Below are 19972 nucleotides of genomic sequence, written 5' to 3' on the forward strand. Positions count from 1 at the left end.
TGGGATGAGCTGGTTTAAGGTTTATTTAGTGAGCATACGTACGTACGGCTGTTAAGTCGGGATGCAATAATGTGCCGTCAACACTTTCTCCCAGAGACGCAGACAGTAAAATAAAGGAGACAGTAAAATAAAGGACGTTACCCCTGGTCACATTATTTACTCTGTTGGAGTTAACAGGTAACAATTAACAGTTAATCAATAAGAGATACCCCGACTAAAACAGAGGTGATGGTGACGAGGTTTACAGGTGGTGGGAACCGGCCATCCGCGCTAGTTAACGTTTTTAGAGGAGAAAGCTGTCGGGTTGTGACGTCAGATTTAACAACCGGATAGCGTCTAGAAGAAACCGTACCAACGCTGGTTGGGCTGTGACGTCAGATCTTTTGTGTGTGTGTGTGTGTGTGTGTGTGTGTGTGTGTGTGTGTAGGGCTGGGTTCTGGAAGGAATCCCCAGAACCCGAGAGGAAGCTCTGAGTCTTCAGGAGGCTGGAATTGCTCCGGATCACGTGGGTCAGTTCCAGTTTTTACAACACACACACGCGCGCACACACACACACACACACACACACATACACACACGTAAACAGACACACATACACACATACACACATACACACCAGTGATGCGCGGGTACGTGTCTGAACGACCCGCCCCGCCCCGCCGTTTACAACTAACCCGACCGCAACTCGGACCGCAAAAAATAATTATTGAAATACAGGACCCGACCCGCTTCCCGACCCGCTTATTGTAAAAAGTAGTCTAACTTAGTCGTAGCGTCATTGAGCTACGCAAAATTGGTATCTCATATGCATGTAAAACAATAATATATATTGCCTAATTATATATAGCCTATATTTGCTCAGAATTTGGGAAACATGCATTTAGTCTACCTTTTCTTTTGTTCCGTGTCAGCACTCATCCAAAAATGTGGCTATTTGACTCAACATTGAACATAATTAGCCTAGGATTTTCCTATACAAATTCTGTTTCAGCCGTTCCTCATGAATGCCTTGAAGCTCTCCCAAGCATGAAATGCAGGCATAGAATATTATTAAGAAACTCTGTATTAACGTCTTCATCAATGGACCAAAAGTCCAATGCTGCGCAATTATAAATTGCAGCGAGATGAAACCTTTATTGCACAACGTGGGGAAGAGCAGACGTGGGGCTTTCCAACGAGCCACTAGGCCTATATAAGTTGCGCAAGGACGCACATATGGCATGCTCATACCAATTGTAGGCTATATGCCTTGATGACATTAATTTTGGGAAACTTTTAGTTTATTTTTCTTTCCATAATACCATTCGATCTTGCTGCAAATTATCAGACTTGAGAAGCACGCATTTCATCGGCAACTTCGCTGCTCAGTAGACGATTCTGCCACTTTCTGTAGAGGCCAGCAGTTCGAGAAAAAAGCTGCAGATCATAGACAGAGAAAGCATATGCTCTGAGAACAGAACACAACTGCATGTCAAGTGTAGCCGAGGGTCTGTCTACGCAGAAACAACAAGTGCATTTCTACATGTTCGTGACAAAATGTGGGGGATAGAATCGCGTTTCAGTGGGAATGCTGCAACTTATGTCTTTCTCTTCTAAAGACAATTATGTACGATATAAATGACAAAAAAATAACGGCATATTTTTTTTACCGACCCGACCAAACATGACCCGCATATCATTAAAAAAAAAAATTCTTGACCCATAACCGCGGGTGACCGCGGGTGACCGCGGTCGCCCGCTCGATTTGGATCAGCCCGCGCATCACTGATACACACACATGTAAACAGACAAATCTACACACACACACAAACACACACACGTAAACAGACACACATACACACACATGTAAACAGACAAGCCTACACACACACACACACACACACACACATTGATGTGGTGTTTTGTCTCTGTTAGTGATATTGGATGCGCCCGATGATGTTCTGATTGAGAGGAGTTTGGGCAAGAGGATTGACCCAGAGACAGGAGGTAACCCCCTCATACACACACACACACTCACACACACACACACACACACACACACACACACACACACACACACACACACACACACACACAGTATACACACACACACACACACACACACACACACACACACTTACACACACACACACAGAGAGGATTTTGAGGAAGAGGGTAGACCCAGAGACAGGAGGTAACCTACAGAACATCCCACAAAGAAGGCCTCATTAGCACACACACACACACACACACACACACACACACACACACACACACACACACACTCACACACATTTTCCAAAGCTCCTGAGGGTATTCCAAATCCGGGCGATAACGAACAGAAGCCTGTAGTCCCTGTAGACTAGCTGGGTAAATATGCTGTAACCTTGATTTTTAAAATACATTTGATTTGTGTTGATTGTTTACATTGTTTGAAGTTGTAATGCTCTTTCATCTGTACAGATCAGTGCCACACTTAGGACATCTTCACCACATTAACCTTCCACTCATCTAAATCTATTTGTGTGTGTGTGTGTGTGTGTGTGTGTGTGTGTGTATTCATGCTTGTGTGTGTGTGTGTGTGTGTGTGTGTGTGTGTGTGTGTGTTTCTGCTTGTTGTGTGTGTATTTATGTGCGCTTGTGTGTGTGTGTGTGTGTGTGTGTCTCTGCATGTGTCTTTATGCTTGTGTGTGTGTGTGTGTGTGTGTGTGTTTGTGTGTGTACGTTTACTGTGTGTGTGTGTGTGTGTGTTTGTGTGTGTACGTTTACTGTGTGTGTGTGTGTGTGGTCAGATGTGTACCACGTGGCCTTCATGCGTCCAGAGAGTGTGGAGGTGCTGAAGCGCCTGGAGCCTCCAAAGGAGTTAGTGACCGAGGAGCTGGTCGCTAAGCAACTGCATCAGTACCGCCGAGAAGCCCACGGCCTGCTGAGGACCTACGGACCTCACCTGTGCTGCATCAACACTGACCAGCCACACCTGGACGTCTGCGCTCAGGGTACACACACACACACACACACACACACACACACACACACACACACACACACACACACACCTGTGCTGCATCAACGCAGACCAGCCACACCTGGACGTCTGCGCTCAGGGTACACACACACACACACACACACACACACACACACACACACACCTGTGCTGCATCAACACTGACCAGCCACACCTGGACGTCTGCGCTCAGGGTACACACACACACACACACACACACACACACACACACACACACCTGTGCTGCATCAACACTGACCAGCCACACCTGGACGTCTGCGCTCAGGGTACACACACACACACACACACACACACACACACACCTGTGCTGCATCAACGCTGACCAACCCCACGTGGACGTGTGCGCTCAGGGCACACACACACACACACACACACACACACACACACCCACGCACACACACACACACACACACCCACACTACACCTGGCGACTCAGAGGGCTTTACCCCTCACACACTTTTACTCTCATATGATGTCACAACAGTCCACATCCAACCAATCCCCCCCCACACACACACACACACACACACACACTCACACTCTCTCACACACTGTGTCCATCCAATGCAGCCATCACTCAAAGCCACGTGAGTTTCCCATCTTCTGAGTCCCCATGGGCAACATGAGCAGCTCTGTCAGGCCCAGTGGGAATAGCTCCCCTGGTGGTGGGAGGTCAGAATGGCATCTTAGCCCTGGGGCCATAGAGACCCCCTGCTGCCACGAGCTCCACTGTAGAGCAGGAGCTAAGGGTGGCGTGGGGCCATACAGTAGACTTCTATATATACAGCCTATGGCTGGGATGCAGCGGGGCTGGGGCTGCCCAGGGCTCAAGGTGCTGTTTCAGGATGGGTTTAAGTGGGGGTTTGGATTTAAGGTGGTGTTTTGGATTTAAGGTGGTGTTTTGGGATGGATTTAAGTGGGGTTTTGGATTTAAGGTGGTGTTTTGGATTTAAGGTGGCGTTTTGGATTTAAGGTGGTGTTTTGGGATGGATTTAAGTGGGGTTTTGGATTTAAGGTGGTGTTTTGGATTTAAGGTGGTGTTTTGGATTTTAGGGTGACGGATGGGGGAGGTGTTTAGGGGGGGTGGTGGGTGTTTTGGGGGGGGGGGTTAGGGTGACGGATGGGGGAGGTGTTTAGGGGAGGGGTGGTGGGTGTTTGGGGGGGGGGGGGGTTTAGGGTGACGGATGGGGGAGGTGTTTAGGGGAGGGGCGGCCTGAGGCAGTGCTGCAGGGTGGAGGTCCCTCTAGGGCCTGAGGGATGACAACGCCGCCAACGTCACTGTCACAATCAAAAACTAAACACACACACACACACACACACACACACACACACACACACACACACACACACACACACACACACACGCACACACAGGACAGAACCTGTCAGCGCATCAATGAGACCTAGTCCCATGCAGCCCCATCTCTCATATATAAACAGCCACTAATGAGACACACACTTTCCCTCTCTCTCAGCCTGTCTCCTCATCTCTCCCTCTCAGTCACACACACACACACACACACACACACACACACACACACGCACAGCCTGTCACAACCATGCCATTCACAGCGCCCTCACCCACACACACACACACAGCCTGTCCCCATGCCATTCACAGCACCCTCACTCACACACACACACACACACACACACACACACACACACAGCCTGTCCCCATGCCATTCACAGCACCCTCACTCACAGTATAGTGTATATTATTTGATTGGCTCTAATCTCCAGGCATCGCTACAGACATTATAGGTGCCGTTACAGCCTCACACACTGCATTATGGCCAGTGATATCACATCATGGCATATGAAGCATGCATCACACACTGCATTATGGCCAGTGATATCACATCATGGCATATGAAGCATGCATCACACACTGCATTATGGCCAGTGATATCACATCATGGCATATGAAGCATGCCTCACACACTGCATTATGGCCAGTGATATCACATCATGGCATATGAAGCATGCCTCACACACTGCATTATGGCCAGTGATATCACATCATGGCATATGAAGCATGCATCACACACTGCATTATGGCCAGTGATATCACATCATGGCATATGAAGCATGCATCACACACTGCATTATGGCCAGTGATATCACATCATGGCATATGAAGCATGCATCACACACTGCATTATGGCCAGTGATATCACATCATGGCATATGAAGCATGCATCACACACTGCATTATGGCCAGTGATATCACATCATGGCATATGAAGCATGCCTCACACACTGCATTATGGCCAGTGATATCACATCATGGCATATGAAGCATGCCTCACACACTGCATTATGGCCAGTGATATCACATCATGGCATATGAAGCATGCCTCACACACTGCATTATGGCCAGTGATATCACATCATGGCATATGAAGCATGCCTCACACACTGCATTATGGCCAGTGATATCACATCATGGCATATGAAGCATGCATCACACACTGCATTATGGCCAGTGATATCACATCATGGCATATGAAGCATGCATCACACACTGCATTATGGCCAGTGATATCACATCATGGCATATGAAGCATGCATCACACACTGCATTATGGCCAGTGATATCACATCATGGCATATGAAGCATGCATCACACACTGCATTATGGCCAGTGATATCACATCATGGCATATGAAGCATGCATCACACACTGCATTATGGCCAGTGATATCACATCATGGCATATGAAGCATGCATCACACACTGCATTATGGCCAGTGATATCACATCATGGCATATGAAGCATGCCTCACACACTGCATTATGGCCAGTGATATCACATCATGGCATATGAAGCATGCCTCACACACTGCATTATGGCCAGTGATATCACATCATGGCATATGAAGCATGCCTCACACACTGCATTATGGCCAGTGATATCACATCATGGCATATGAAGCATGCCTCACACACTGCATTATGGCCAGTGATATCACATCATGGCATATGAAGAAGCATCACACACTGCATTATGGCCAGTGATATCACATCATGGCGTATGAAGAAGCATCACACACTGCATTATGGCCAGTGATATCATATCATGGCATATGAAGCATGCATCACACACTGCATTATGGCCAGTGATATCACATCATGGCATATGAAGCATGCCTCACACACTGCATTATGGCCAGTGATATCACATCATGGCATATGAAGCATGCCTCACACACTGCATTATGGCCAGTGATATCACATCATGGCATATGAAGCATGCCTCACACACTGCATTATGGCCAGTGATATCACATCATGGCATATGAAGCATGCCTCACACACTGCATTATGGCCAGTGATATCACATCATGGCATATGAAGCATGCCTCACACACTGCATTATGGCCAGTGATATCACATCATGGCATATGAAGCATGCATCAGTCAGCAGGAGGACTCTCCAGGCTCCTCTCTGTTCTCAGGATGGAAGTGTGGGAGTGTGGAGAGAGAGGAGCAGGAGAGTGTGGTCTCTAACGGTCTCTAGTTGGGGTTGTAATGGGGGGAGTGTGGAGAGAGAGGAGCAGGAGAGTGTGGTCTCTAACGGTCTCTAGTTGGGGTTGTAATGGGGGGAGTGTGGAGAGAGAGGAGCAGGAGAGTGCGGTCTCTAATGGTCTCTAGTTGGGGTGGTAATGGGGGGAGTCTGTAGAGGTTCAGGAGAGTGCGGTCTCTAACGGTCTCTAGTTGGGGTTGTAATGGGGGGAGTGTGGGGAGAGAGGTTCAGGAGAGTGTGGTCTCTAACGGTCTCTAGTTGGGGTGGTAATGGGGGGAGTGTGGAGAGAGAGGAGCAGGAGAGTGCGGTCTCTAACGGTCTCTAGTTGGGGTGATAATGGGGGGAGTGTGTAGAGGTTCAGGAGAGTGTGGTCTCTAACGGTCTCTAGTTGGGGTTCTAATGGGGGGAGTGTGTAGAGGTTCAGGAGAGTGCGGTCTCTAACGGTCTCTAGTTGGGGTTGTAATGGGGGGAGTGTGGAGAGAGAGGTTCAGGAGAGTGCGGTCTCTAACGGTCTCTAGTTGGGGTTTGATTTGCTGCCCTGAGGTCCTGAGAACAGCACTTATGTCTCCGTTTACACTTAATCACCCTGATTGAGCTGCTGGAGGACACGGTAGGGAGGTCTACACATTAGACTCCACAATAATCTTTACCCCATTAAGCGTTTAGCACACAAACACGGCCGCAGCTGCCATTATTAACACTGGTTATGACCTGCCTGTGCAGAGATGCGCTTGCTAATGGCCTAATTAGCGCCGTGTTGTGATTGGGCCTCTGCCCAGCGGAGTGCAGTGGGCTCAGCCAGCAGCCACAGCCGTCCATCACAGCTGTCAGGCACTAGGACCACAGCGGCCGTTAGTCCCAATTAGCAGCGTGTTAATCACCGTGCAGCCAGCCAGGAGCGCGGGGAGCGGAGGAGGAACAGTGGCCACACAGCAGCCTGGGAGCAGAGCAGGCCCAGACCTGGCCCGCACCTGACCCAGAGCAGAGCCGGATCTGGCCCGCACCTGACCCAGAGCAGAGCCGGATCTGGCCCGCTCAGTGGTGGACTCAGCAGGACTTATCTATAGGCACAACACAATGTGTGTTGTGTCCAATATGCTGCTTTTGTTATTTGTTACAAAATACGTATTGAAAATAACACAACTTGTGTTGAAAATAGCACTGTATCTCTGTGTCCAGATAGGGACAACACATTCGTTTTGCGATTGTACACATTTGTTATGTGGTGAAAGAGCCTTGGAGTGCAGCAAGGGATTGTGGGTAGTCTGCTGCTCCCCTGTAAGCCATATCAGCTGTTTTCCTGGCACATGGCCCAGATACCCCCCCCCCCCCATCCTCCAGGAGGGCAGAGCATACAGTAGGGCTGGTGGTGGTGGTGGTGGATGGCGCCACCTCATACTTTATTGATGGTCTTCTTTATGTTGTGATTAGCGTTAGCGGTGCGCTATGGGGTGGGGGTGAGGGGTGGGGGCTGCACTAAGTGCTGTTTTAACAATTAGCAATTAAGCATTTAGCACCGACGCTAATGGAGCCTCCCCAAGCACACACACACACACACACACACACACACACAGCATCTGGCCAGCAGGCCATGCGCTGTTTATGGGGAAGGCTACACACACTCACTCACTCACTCACTCACTTCACTGGTCTGGGGTCTGTCTGTAGTGTTCTGTCTCTGTAGTGTGCTGTGTTCTGTTGTGTGTGTGTGTTCTATGCTTATGTGTGAGTTCTGTGTCTGTAGTGTTATGTTCTTGTGTGTGTACGTGTGTTCTGTCTGTAGTGTTCTGTGTTCTGTGGTGTGTTAATTCTGTCTCTGTAGTGTTCTGTTCTTGTGTGTGTGTTACTGTATGTCTCTGTAGTGTTCTGTGTTCTGTTGTGTATGTGTTCTGTCTCTGTATTGTTCTGTTCATGTGTGTGTGTTACTGTATGTCTCTGTAGTGTTCTGTGTTCTGTTGTGTATGTGTTCTGTGATAAATAGATAGATACTGTAGATAGATAGATAGATAGATAGATAGATACTTTATTGATCCCCAAGGGGAAAGTCAAAGTTCCTGTTCCAAGTTCCATGTTCTATACTTGTGTGTGAGTTCTATAGTGCTGCATCTGTTGGGCTAGCTGTTTGTTTGCAGAGCTAATAGTCGTTCTGTGTTCTGTAGTTCTGAGCTATGTTCTGATGTGTGTTCTGTAGTTCTGATGTGTGTTCTGTGTTCTGTGTTCTGATGTGTGTTCTGTAGTTGTGATGTGTGTTCTGTGTTCTGATGTGTGTTCTGTAGTTCTGATGTGTGTTCTGTGTTCTGATGTGTGTTCTGTAGTTCTGATGTGTGTTCTGTGTTCTGATGTGTGTTCTGTGTTCTGATGTGTGTTCTGTGTTCTGTGTTCTGATGTGTGTTCTGTGTTCTGTGTTCTGTGTTCTGATGTGTGTTCTGTAGTTCTGAGCTACGTTCTGATGCGGCACCGCTCCAGTGCCCCACACACCCCCCGTATCCTGCTGTTCGGGCCCCCCGGGTCCGGCAAGAGTCTGCAGGCCGGCCTCCTGGCCCACAAGTACAACATCATGGACAGTAAGGAGCCGTCCACGGGGCTTGCAGTACCTCTCACACACACTCACACACATGCACACATGCGCACACACACACACACACACACTCACACACATGCACACATGCACACACTCACACACACATGCACACATGCACACACACACACGCATACACCAACACACACTCACATCGTATACAGTGACAATCTCTCTCTGTCTCTCACCTATACCGAAGTCTCCCAAGTCTATAACCTCACTGTAGTCACACACACACAGCTAACAGCTTGTGTCTTTATTCCTCTCCATCTAACCCCTCTCTGTGTGGATGTGTCTCTATTATGTCTCCCCCTCTCTGTGTGGATGTGTCTCTATTATATCTAACCCCTCTCTGTGTGGATGTGTCTTTATTATATCTCCCCTCTCTGTGTGGATGTGTCTTTATTATATCTCCCTCTCTGTGTGGATGTGTCTCTATTATATCTCCCCCTCTGTGTGGATGTGTCTCTATTATATCTCCCCCTCTGTGTGGATGTGTCTTTATTATATCTCCATCTAACCCCTCTCTGTGTGGATGTGTCTTTATTATATCTCCATCTAACTCCTCTCTATGGATGTGTCTCTATTGTATCTCCCCCTCTGTGTGGATGTGTCTCTATTATATCTAACCCCTCTCTGTGTGGATGTGTCTTTATTGTATCTCCCTCTCTGTGCTCTGCTCCAGTCTGCAGTGGGAAGCTGATCAAAGCGGTGTACGCAGACGAGTCCAGCATGGGAGAGCTCCTCAAACCCTACCTGGAGTCTGGAGAGGAAGGTGTGGGTCTACACACGCACGCACGCACGCACGCATGCACGCATGCACGCACACACACACACACACACGCACACACACGCACGCACGCACGCACGCACGCACGCACGCACGCACGCACGCACGCACGCACGCACGCACACACACACACACACACACACACACACACACACATACGCACACACACACACAAACACACACATGGCATATGGGTAGTTGACATCTGGCCAAGAAAAAGTGTTTTTTTTGGAAAACATAATTTTTAAAGAAAAAATACAAATATTTATGTAGTATGGAAACTGTAGTTTCTGAAAATAATAGTGGTCACTCATTTTGTCAATGACCTCACCTATTTTTTCCACGTTTACACTCATCTGCACTGTGAATGTGTCCTATGGTGTGACATTTAAAAAGTACTAAGAAATGATATTGAATAACATTTAAAAATACATGAAACAGAATTGTTCACATTATTAAATCATTCTTTTCTCAAAATCATATTTATTTCACAAAAAAGTACTAATTACAATCATTTTCACCATGAATAGATGAACTTGATTGACTTTTTCCTATGAATGTCGATACATTTTTTTCCGCCAACCTTACAAAACTGTTTGAAATTGTACCTATCTAAGAGGAGCTATTATTGGAGCTCCCCTCATGCCAAACCTGGCTTTTTTAAAAGTACGTTTTGAAATTAAGGATGTTTTTCTGTTGTTTTATGTTTGTCACACTAAAGGACAAAATGTCACACTGAAGGACAAAGATAGCTATGGCATGAAGTGAGTCAGAATATATGTAGTGTTTATTGTAACAGTGATAAAGGAGGACATTTGTTGGATAAGTGTTGCTTTTTCCAGGCTATTTTTTTTGATGATAACCCATTGTCAGTCAATAGTAATAGTACTTAACTGTGTTGAACTAATTTGTCGACTATGAAACCATGGTGAAGTTTCACTTTGTCTATGAGTTCAAATAATAGGTGACTGCAGATGCATGTAGGCTATACTCTGCTAGTCACAAACAGGTTTTAGTAAAGCAAGGTTTAGTGGAATCCCTGTTCCATATAGTCTTGTGTGCATGCAGATTCCTTCAAATGTGCTGCTGTGTGAAGTTGCATTGTTTGCTGTTGAAGGAAATGATAGATACTATTCTCATTGATTTAAAGGATGTTACGCCCAAAACACACCCATGACTGATTAAGAGACATAAGAACAACCCTTTTGTGTCCAGCACCTGACAAAATCACACCATTAAATTAGTGAATGTGGACTGCCATGCCTTTAATGTCTATAAACATTGTGCTTCTGACCATCCGTTTTTGATCGCCAAAAGAGGGACCATAATCCTCAACAGGGAAATTCCATTTTAAAACATTGCGTTACATTCATGAAGTCCACTCTATCTAAAACATCCCTACTGAAAAAATAGCAAGAAACCATGTTTATGTTGGTAGCTGGTTTTAGCTGTTTTTTGCTGGTTTTCTTCCAGCTATTGCTGGTCTTTGCTGGTATAACTGGTTAGGCCACCAGGTGGACATGCTGGCGTGACCATCTAAGGAAGCTGGTCATGCTGGTGTGACCAGCCTGTCGTGTGGGATACAGCTGTGTGAGATGGTCATGCTGGTGACCAGCCTGCCAAACTTGACATTGTAGGTGTAAGATGGCCATGCTGGTTTGCTAGTATGACCAACATAAGCTGGCATGACCAGTAAAAACTAGTAATGTAGACCAGCAACACCAACTAAAATGACCAGCGTGACATGGTACGACAAGCAAAACCAGCAGAATTACCATCGTAAGCTGCAGGTATGTTTTTGCAAGACTTTTGCTGGTCTATAGCTGGTTAACCATCATAGGGAGGTCAAACAAGCTGGTTAACAAGCTGGTCAACCAGCAAACCACCTTAAGCTGGTCAGGCTGTTTTTTCAGCTGTTAGAGCAGTTTTTAATCATACTTGACACAATTATCTACAATGACATTCTATTCGTTGGTGGCAACACTGGAAGTTCCAGGGCAGGTTGGGCCACAGGTCCTGCAGGGAGGTTCTTTCTGTTATAAAAAACATTTTTAGATTTATTTACTTTATATTATATTTGCTTTAGTAACACTTCAGAACATTGTATGTCGTCTCTAAAACAGCAATAAATATTTGAATTTAAGTCATTATTAGGTGTCACACCAAAGGACATTTCCTGTCACACCAAAGGACATTTAAGCTTTTGTGGCAGTTAATGACCATGCTAATACTAACTGAGCTGTCATTAGCAACTGACATCATGCATTTGCATAATATTACATAGTCCTGCTGTTAAAAATACAAAATTGAATACAAAAATGGCATTTAGGGGTGTCACACCAAAGGACAAAAAAACTTAACAACTTTAGTGGTCTGAAAACATAGTTGAATATTTGAGCAACTCTGAGAGAAATTCTCACCATGTTCACTGCTCCAGGGCTTCATTGGGGTCTTCAGTCACATGACCTTGAATGGGGTCTTTCAACTAAATGTATTTGTCCATGTTTTTGGCCAACTTAACATCAGGTTATTGCATAACACCAAAGGACATTTTTTTCTGTGACGAACTTTACGGAGTTCTTACCATTTTAGAAATGTATGTATGGGAAAAGTGATTGCCACTTAGTAAAATAGACACTTGCACAATTATGCCAGGAGTGTTCATTAAAAATTTGAAACATTATTTCCTCTATTTATAAAAGTTAATATTTATATAATTATGTTGTCTACCATCACACCATAGGACAATTTTAAGGTTTGGCTCAAAGTTCTGAAAAAACGAAAAATAACTCAGGTATTAAAACAACAAATTCATGTAAAGCAAGAAAATGTTTAACCTTTTACAGTATTTTAAAATGTGAAAATGTGAAATGAATTGTGTTTTATCTTCTGTGACGGTGAAAAAGCCACGTCATGTCATCTACCCATATGAAGAATAACAGGACTGTGTAGGACTGTGTTGTAGTGTGAGTGTGTGGTTTGGTAGCAGGACTGTGTAGGACTGCGTAAGACTGTGTGCAGGACTGGGAGCCGCGGTGTCCTGTGCTCTGAGGGCCGTTTGAAGCCTGCTCTGCTCTGCTGCTGTGCTGCTGTGCTGCTCCGGGTGGTGTGATGTGGAAATTGGACAGTTTGATTCTGTCAGCTCCAATTTCTCAGCCGCGCCAGAAACTCCCCTGGGTGCACACGGGTGCTGCGCTGTCAGGAAGCCGCCGCTCCTCCCACACACACACACACACACACACACACACACACACACACACACACAGCCTCCGCTCCTCCCCTCCCTCACCCTCACACACACACACACACACACACACACACACACACACACACATAAACACACATAAACACACACACACACAGCCTCTGCTCCTCCCCTCCCTCACCCTCACACACACACACACACACCCTCCGCTCCTCCTTCACCCTCCATATTTATCCTTATTTATTCACTCCTGCCACGCTGCCTCCAGGCAACCACCCCCCCACACACACTCACACTCACACACACACACACACACACACACCCTCAGAGCGCGAGGCGTCCCGGGTGTAGAGTGGCCCCTTAGCCTGACCCCTATCAAGGTAAGCTCTGTTTAAGCAGCCTGCTTGTGTAGTGTGCCAGGCAGGAGTCAGTCAAGCACGTTTGTAGTGACGAGGGAGTGGGAACACAGCGCGTCTGAAATCCTCCTCAAAAGAGGCGCCATTCATCTGAGTTTGAATGACAATGTAGCCGCTGATTATTTCATTATTTCATTCTTTTTTCCCCCCTCTCGTTTGACGAATGAATCTCTTGAAGTGCAAAACAACTTCACGTCTGATTTGTCGTCGCTGCTGGTGTGTGTTTTCAGACAGACGCTGTCTGTTTGGTGTCTGACCCGCTCCACGTGTAGGTGGCTTCTTTGAAACCTTCTCCTCAGTCGGCTGAGTTTCTTCTCCGCGATGCTCTCCGCTGGCAGATAGCGTTGTCACGGGAACAGATACATCCCAGATCTGTTCACAAACGCGATAGAAGTTTTCCCCTGTCCTCCTTTAAGTATTTTTGTAAAGTCTGTCTTATTTCTGTATGTAAGATTGATTTCCTGTCCCAAACATTAGTCAGAGGATCTTGAGTGTTTTTTTTTTCCTCTCTCTGTCTTTCATATGTCTCCATAAAGCTTCTCTCTGAGGCCTGTGTTCTTTCAGGAGGCCTGTCAGCATGGGAAGAGAAGTTCTCTGTGCTGCGCCGTAACGCTCTGACCAGGCTAGCCAGCATGGTCAAGTAGATGGGCCTTCAGATAGCGCAGGCTGCTGTGAACGCTTACCTTCACTGTCTAGCTCAAAGACATGCACCACACACACACACACACACACACACACACACACACACACACTGTCTAGCTCAAAGAGCCGTGCTGGCACTTTAAGGGCGCGCACATGAAACAGCTGATGTCAGACTGAAAATACAACGTCTTATGCAATCATTGTTACTTTGTGTGTGATGCCTGTGTTCTGTGTGTGTGTGTGTGTGTGTGTGTGTGTGTGTGTATATGTGTGTGTGTGTGTGTGTGTGTGTGTGTGTGTGTGTGTGTGTGTGTGTGTGTGTGTGTGTGTGTGTGTGTGTATGTGTATGTGTATGTGTGTGTGTGTGTGTGTGTGTGTGTGTGTGTGTGTGTGTGTGTGTGTGTGTGTGTGTGTGTGTGTGTGTGTGTGTGTGTGTGTGTGTGTGTGTGTCTCAGTGCCGGACAGCATAGTGCTCCAGATCCTGGTGGCCCGGCTGAGTCGTCTGGACTGTACCACGCGTGGCTGGGTCGTGCACGGCTTCCCCCGGGACGTGGAACAGGCCGAGAAGCTGCAAGAGTCCAACCACACCCCCAGCAGGTACACACACCCCTCTCACCCAGCCAACCACACCCCCAGCAGGTACACACACCCCTGTGATCCAGCCAACCACACCCCCAACAGGTACACACACCCCTCTCACCCAGCCAACCACACCCCCAACAGGTACACACACCCCTCTCATCCAGCCAACCACACCCCCAACAGGTACACACACCACTCTCATCCAGCCAACCACACCCCCAACAGGTACACACACCCCTCTCATCCAGCCAACCACACCCCCAGCAGGTACACACACCCCTCTCATCCAGCCAACCACACCCCCAGCAGGTACACACACCCCTCTCATCCAGCCAACCACACCCCCAGCAGGTACACACACCCCTCTCATCCAGCCAACCACACCCCCAGCAGGTACACACACCCCTCTCATCCAGCCAACCACACCCCCAGCAGGTACACACACCACTCTCATCCAGCCAACCACACCCCCAGCAGGTACACACACCCCTCTCATCCAGCCAACCACACCCCCAGCAGGTACACACACCCCTCTCATCCAGCAGGTACACACACCCCTGGCAGGTACACACACCCCTCTCATCCAGCAGGAACACACACCCCCAGCAGGTACACACACCCCTCTCATCCAGCCAACCACACCCCCAGCAGGTACACACACCCCTCTCATCCAGCCAACCACACCCCCAACAGGTACACACACCCCTGTGATCCAGCCAACCACACCCCCAACAGGTACACACACCCCTGTGATCCAGCAGGAACACACACCAGCCACCACTCTCTCAATGGAGCATCCAGCCAACAACACTTGACACTAGAGAATACACGACCTCAATGAGAACACTTAAAGTGTAATTCCGGCGAAAATGGACCAAAGATCAGTTTTCTGTTATAAACTTCGGGCTCACAAACTGCATTGTCTGTGCTTCGTTTTTATGGGTAGAGACCCAGAGCAAGCTTCTGACGAGGTTTGGCGCTGTTTTGAGCAATATTACTGGTTTCCCACGCTGTGTGTGGACTTAACTTCAGGTCCACTTGAAGAAGGAGGAGGAGCAAGATATACATGCGTAATGAAACCCGGCCATGGCTACTTGCCCCAGTTCATGATGTCACTTCCTGCGCTGGCGGCCGCAGCTCAAGTGTCCGTGTCATCAGTGCTGGGATCAGATAGAGGAGAGAGGATCCTGATACGCCGCTCTGGATCAGATAGAGGAGAGAGGATCCTAATACGCTGCTCTGGATCAGATAGAGGAGAGAGGATCCTAATACGCTGCTCTGGATCAGATAGAGGAGAGAGGATCCTAATATGCCTCTCTGGATCAGATAGAGGAGAGAGGATCCTAATATGCCGCTCTGGATCAGATAGAGGAGAGAGGATCCTAATATGCCGCTCTGGATCAGATAGAGGAGAGAGGATCCTAATATGCCTCTCTGGATCAGATAGAGGAGAGAGGATCCTAATATGCCTCTCTGGATCAGATAGAGGAGAGAGGATCCTAATACGCTGCTCTGGATCAGATAGAGGAGAGAGGATCCTAATATGCTGCTCTGGATCAGATAGAGGAGAGAGGATCCTGGTCTCAATACGCCTCTCTGGATCAGATAGAGGAGAGAGGATCCTGGTCTCAATACGCCGCTCTGGGATCAGATAGAGGAGAGAGGATCCTGGTCTCAAGATGCCGCTCTGGGATCAGATAGAGGAGAGAGGATCCTAATACGCTGCTCTGGGATTAGATAGAGCAGAGGATCAGAGCACAGGATCCTGGTCTCAATATGCCGCTCCTCTATCATGTGATTAAAAAAGCACCATCAGCTTACGCAACCTGGACACAGGATAGCGCAGGTCTCGCGCCGCACGCACGCAGGCACGCACACACACACACACACACACACCTGAACACAGGATAGCGCAGGTCTCGCGCCGCACGCACGCAGGCACGCACACACACACACACACACGCACACACACACACACACACCTGACCACAGGATAGCGCAGGTCTCGCGCCGGGTCAAGTGCTCCGTAATGAGCGGCTGTGACGTGCACGGCGTGCTGATGCGCTGGTGTTGGCGTGTCCCAGAGCCCTGCTGTGTAGCGAGACGTCAGGGTGCAGCTATACGTCATCCGTCTGGAGCTCACCGTGATTACATCCCTCAGTGTGCACTGACCCTCGGCAGGCTGGTGTGGCCCACAGACGAGGTTCTGTTACCCCCCTCTCCCTCTCTATTGCCCCCTCTCCTGCCCCCGGGGCTGTGTCCTGCCTGCTGGCTGGAGCGCTGCGTTTACATGGCATTAGTTTAATTGGGTCGGAGCTCGGCGGCGGGGCCCGCGGCGGACACAATGAGGAGATAACGTTACCGATGCGGCGAGGACGAGGCCCCGACTAGCAGCGATTTACCTGACAGCTTCATTAATTAACGGCTATCCAGTTACGGGGCCTTTAGAGTGGCTAAATAAGGCAGCCAGACGCTCTGGCCGCGCGCCAAGGCACCAGCTCCTAGTGCTCCGCCAGCGCTGCCACTGCTGCTGCCCGCCGTGTAGGGGCACGAGAGGCCAGGGCCCGCGGGGCGGAAGGCTCTCTTTACCCGCTTCCTCACGCGGGCTCCTGTGTCCTGCCCCGTCCTGCCCTGCCCTGCCCAGTGCAGCGTGGCACGCGGGCTCCTGCGTCCTGCCCTGTCCTGCCCAGTGCAGCGTGGCACAGCGTGGCACACACGGCAAGAAATGAAATCTAACCAAGTGGAATTATCTATCAAAAATCTAGAGCTCGCTCAAAAGATGATTTCACTTAATTTAAGAAGACTTTGACTCATTTTAAGGAGTCTTATCAAGGCAAATTTACTTACTACACGGACAGATCATTTAGCTTGTTTTACGACAAATTTACTTACTGCACGGACAGATAATTGACAGAATTGACTTAAAATAAGACAAACCTTTCTTAAATTAAGTCAAATGATTTCAAAAGAGAGCACTAGGTAAGTGTCTTTGTACTGAAAACAATACCAACTAGTTTATTCATCTTGATATAAGATTAAAACACTGGGTTAGATTTTATTAGACAAACAGTTTTTTGCAGCGCAGCTCTGAGGAGTGCAGACTGGCAGTGCCCAGCGGGGCAGCTCTGAGGAGTCCAGACTGGCAGTGCCCAGCGGGGCAGCTCTGAGGAGTCCAGACTGGCAGTGCCCAGCGGGGCAGCTCTGAGGAGTCCAGACTGGCAGTGCCCAGCGGGGCAGCTCTGAGGAGTCCAGACTGGCAGTGCCCAGCGGGGCAGCTCTGAGGAGTCCAGACTGGCAGTGCCCAGCGGGGCAGCTCTGAGGAGTCCAGACTGGCAGTGCCCAGCGGGGCAGCTCTGAGGAGTCCAGACTGGCAGTGCCACGCGGGGCAGCTCTGAGGAGTCCAGCTCAGACTGGCAGTGCCACGCGGGGCAGCTCTGAGGAGTCCAGACTGGCAGTGCCACGCGGGGCAGTTAGGTGCTGAAATGGAGCCGAGCGCAGGGCGGGTCGGGTGGACAGCAGTGTGGTCAGTTACAGGAGTAAGCCCTTACAGATCTGGGTCACAAGTGACGTTTGGGAGAAAAATGCTTCACATTTGTATTAAAGTAAACCTCTAACCATGTACATTACAGGAGAGCTCACGACTCTTTCATTAAAGGGCACCTCATGACTCTGAGGGAAGAGTTTTCGTTAAAGGGCGACTCTCAACTCTGAGGGGAATATTACAGTACATGTGGTAAATACTGTATTTCTGGAGTCTCTCAACTCTGAGGGGAATATTACAGTACATGTGGTAAATAATACTGTATTTCTGGAGTCTCTCAACTCTGAGGGGAATATTACAGTACATGTGGTAAATACTGTATTTCTGGAGTCTCTCAACTCTGAGGGGAATATTACAGTACATGTGGTAAATACTGTATTTCTGGAGTCTCTCAACTCTGAGGGGAATATTACAGTACACGTGGTAAATACTGTATTTCTGGAGTCCTGCTGTGGCATGTAGAGGTTCGGTGGCCGGCCGGGCGGGTCATCAGCGCTGTGTTGTGCGTGGCAGTCCTGAGGTGACCCCTGCGGCGGCGCCCGGCGCTGTGCGGTTTCAGGTGCGGTGTGAGCGGGACCCGGCTGCCCTCTCTTTTGTCATGCTAAAGACGCCACCTGATCCAGGTGCGGAGGAAGAGGAGCGGAGGAAGAGAGGGCGAGCCTTCCTCCTCCATCAGCCAGATGAGCCCAGCACGCCCTCGCTCCTGTTTCCTCCTTTGCATAAGCGGCTGATCGCCTTTCACGGCCCGATCAATCAGGACGGATCTCCGCTCCTGTCCTCCGAGAACAGACACACACACACACACACACACACACACAGACACCGGAGGCCGGACTCAACACGCGGAATTGAACAAATGTAACTCTAGGAATTTGGGGTGTAAAGAAAATGCAAAGTCTCATGATTTGTTTTAGTCAAAATCACAGTCGTTTGAACTGCGCTGTTTACCGTCTCCTTTGGCCACTACAACCCCAAGTGAACTGAACTACCCCGGTGCTACCCTAATGCCCTAGTGCCTCATTACTGCCCCCCTCCCCCAGCACCCCGCTACCTCCCTGTGTGTGTGTGTGTGTGTGTGTGTGTGTGTGTGTGTGTGTGTGTGTGTGTGTGTGTGTGTGTGTGTGTGTGTGTGTGTGTGTGTGTGTGTGTGTGTAAGTACTCTCCAGCCTGGCTGCTGTGCGGGCTCTTACAGCTCGGACACGACTGCACACAATCAGAGTCTTTGGGCCGGCTGCAATATGCATGAGGCTGTGTGACTAGCCGATAAAGCAGCGCAATTAGCCACGAAATCCTAGAGAGTCCACCCCACCCCACCCCACCCCACCCCACCGTTCTACTGCCCCACCACCCCTCTGAGTGCCCCCCCACCCCCCTGTCCTCTATTAGTGAAATGTATTTCATGTGGCTGCGGCCCATCTAATCAGGCAACACTTGCTCTAATTGACTGCTGAATAAAACAACAGGGCGGCATTATAATTTAATCAGAGGTAAACATCGCAGGGCCAGCGCGCCGGAACACAGCGCAGCGCTACGCAGAGCAGAGCAGAGCAGAGCAGCTCAACACCACACCACAGCGCAGCACAGCACAGCTCGCTTTCATTTCTTAATTTGGGGAGATGGAGGGGAGGAGAGGAGAGGAGAGGAGAAGAAAAGAGAGAGAGAGAGTGAACGGGCGGAGGAGTGGC

General features: G+C 48.8%; 1 protein-coding gene across 1 annotated transcript in view; it reads left to right on the forward strand.

Annotated features, from left to right (window-relative positions):
* ak8 (adenylate kinase 8) overlaps nt 1-19972 on the forward strand; it is a 33549-nt gene that overhangs the window by 9472 nt on the left and 4105 nt on the right. Inside the window, exons 7-12 of the mRNA XM_062543922.1 lie at nt 428-509; nt 1915-1986; nt 2772-2975; nt 8966-9097; nt 9797-9886; nt 14620-14761. Of these exons, the coding sequence (XP_062399906.1) occupies nt 428-509; nt 1915-1986; nt 2772-2975; nt 8966-9097; nt 9797-9886; nt 14620-14761 (722 nt within the window). The remainder of the gene's footprint in view (nt 1-427; nt 510-1914; nt 1987-2771; nt 2976-8965; nt 9098-9796; nt 9887-14619; nt 14762-19972) is intronic.

This window comes from Sardina pilchardus, chromosome 8, assembly GCF_963854185.1.
Source record: "Sardina pilchardus chromosome 8, fSarPil1.1, whole genome shotgun sequence".
NCBI classification, from domain to species: domain Eukaryota; kingdom Metazoa; phylum Chordata; class Actinopteri; order Clupeiformes; family Clupeidae; genus Sardina; species Sardina pilchardus.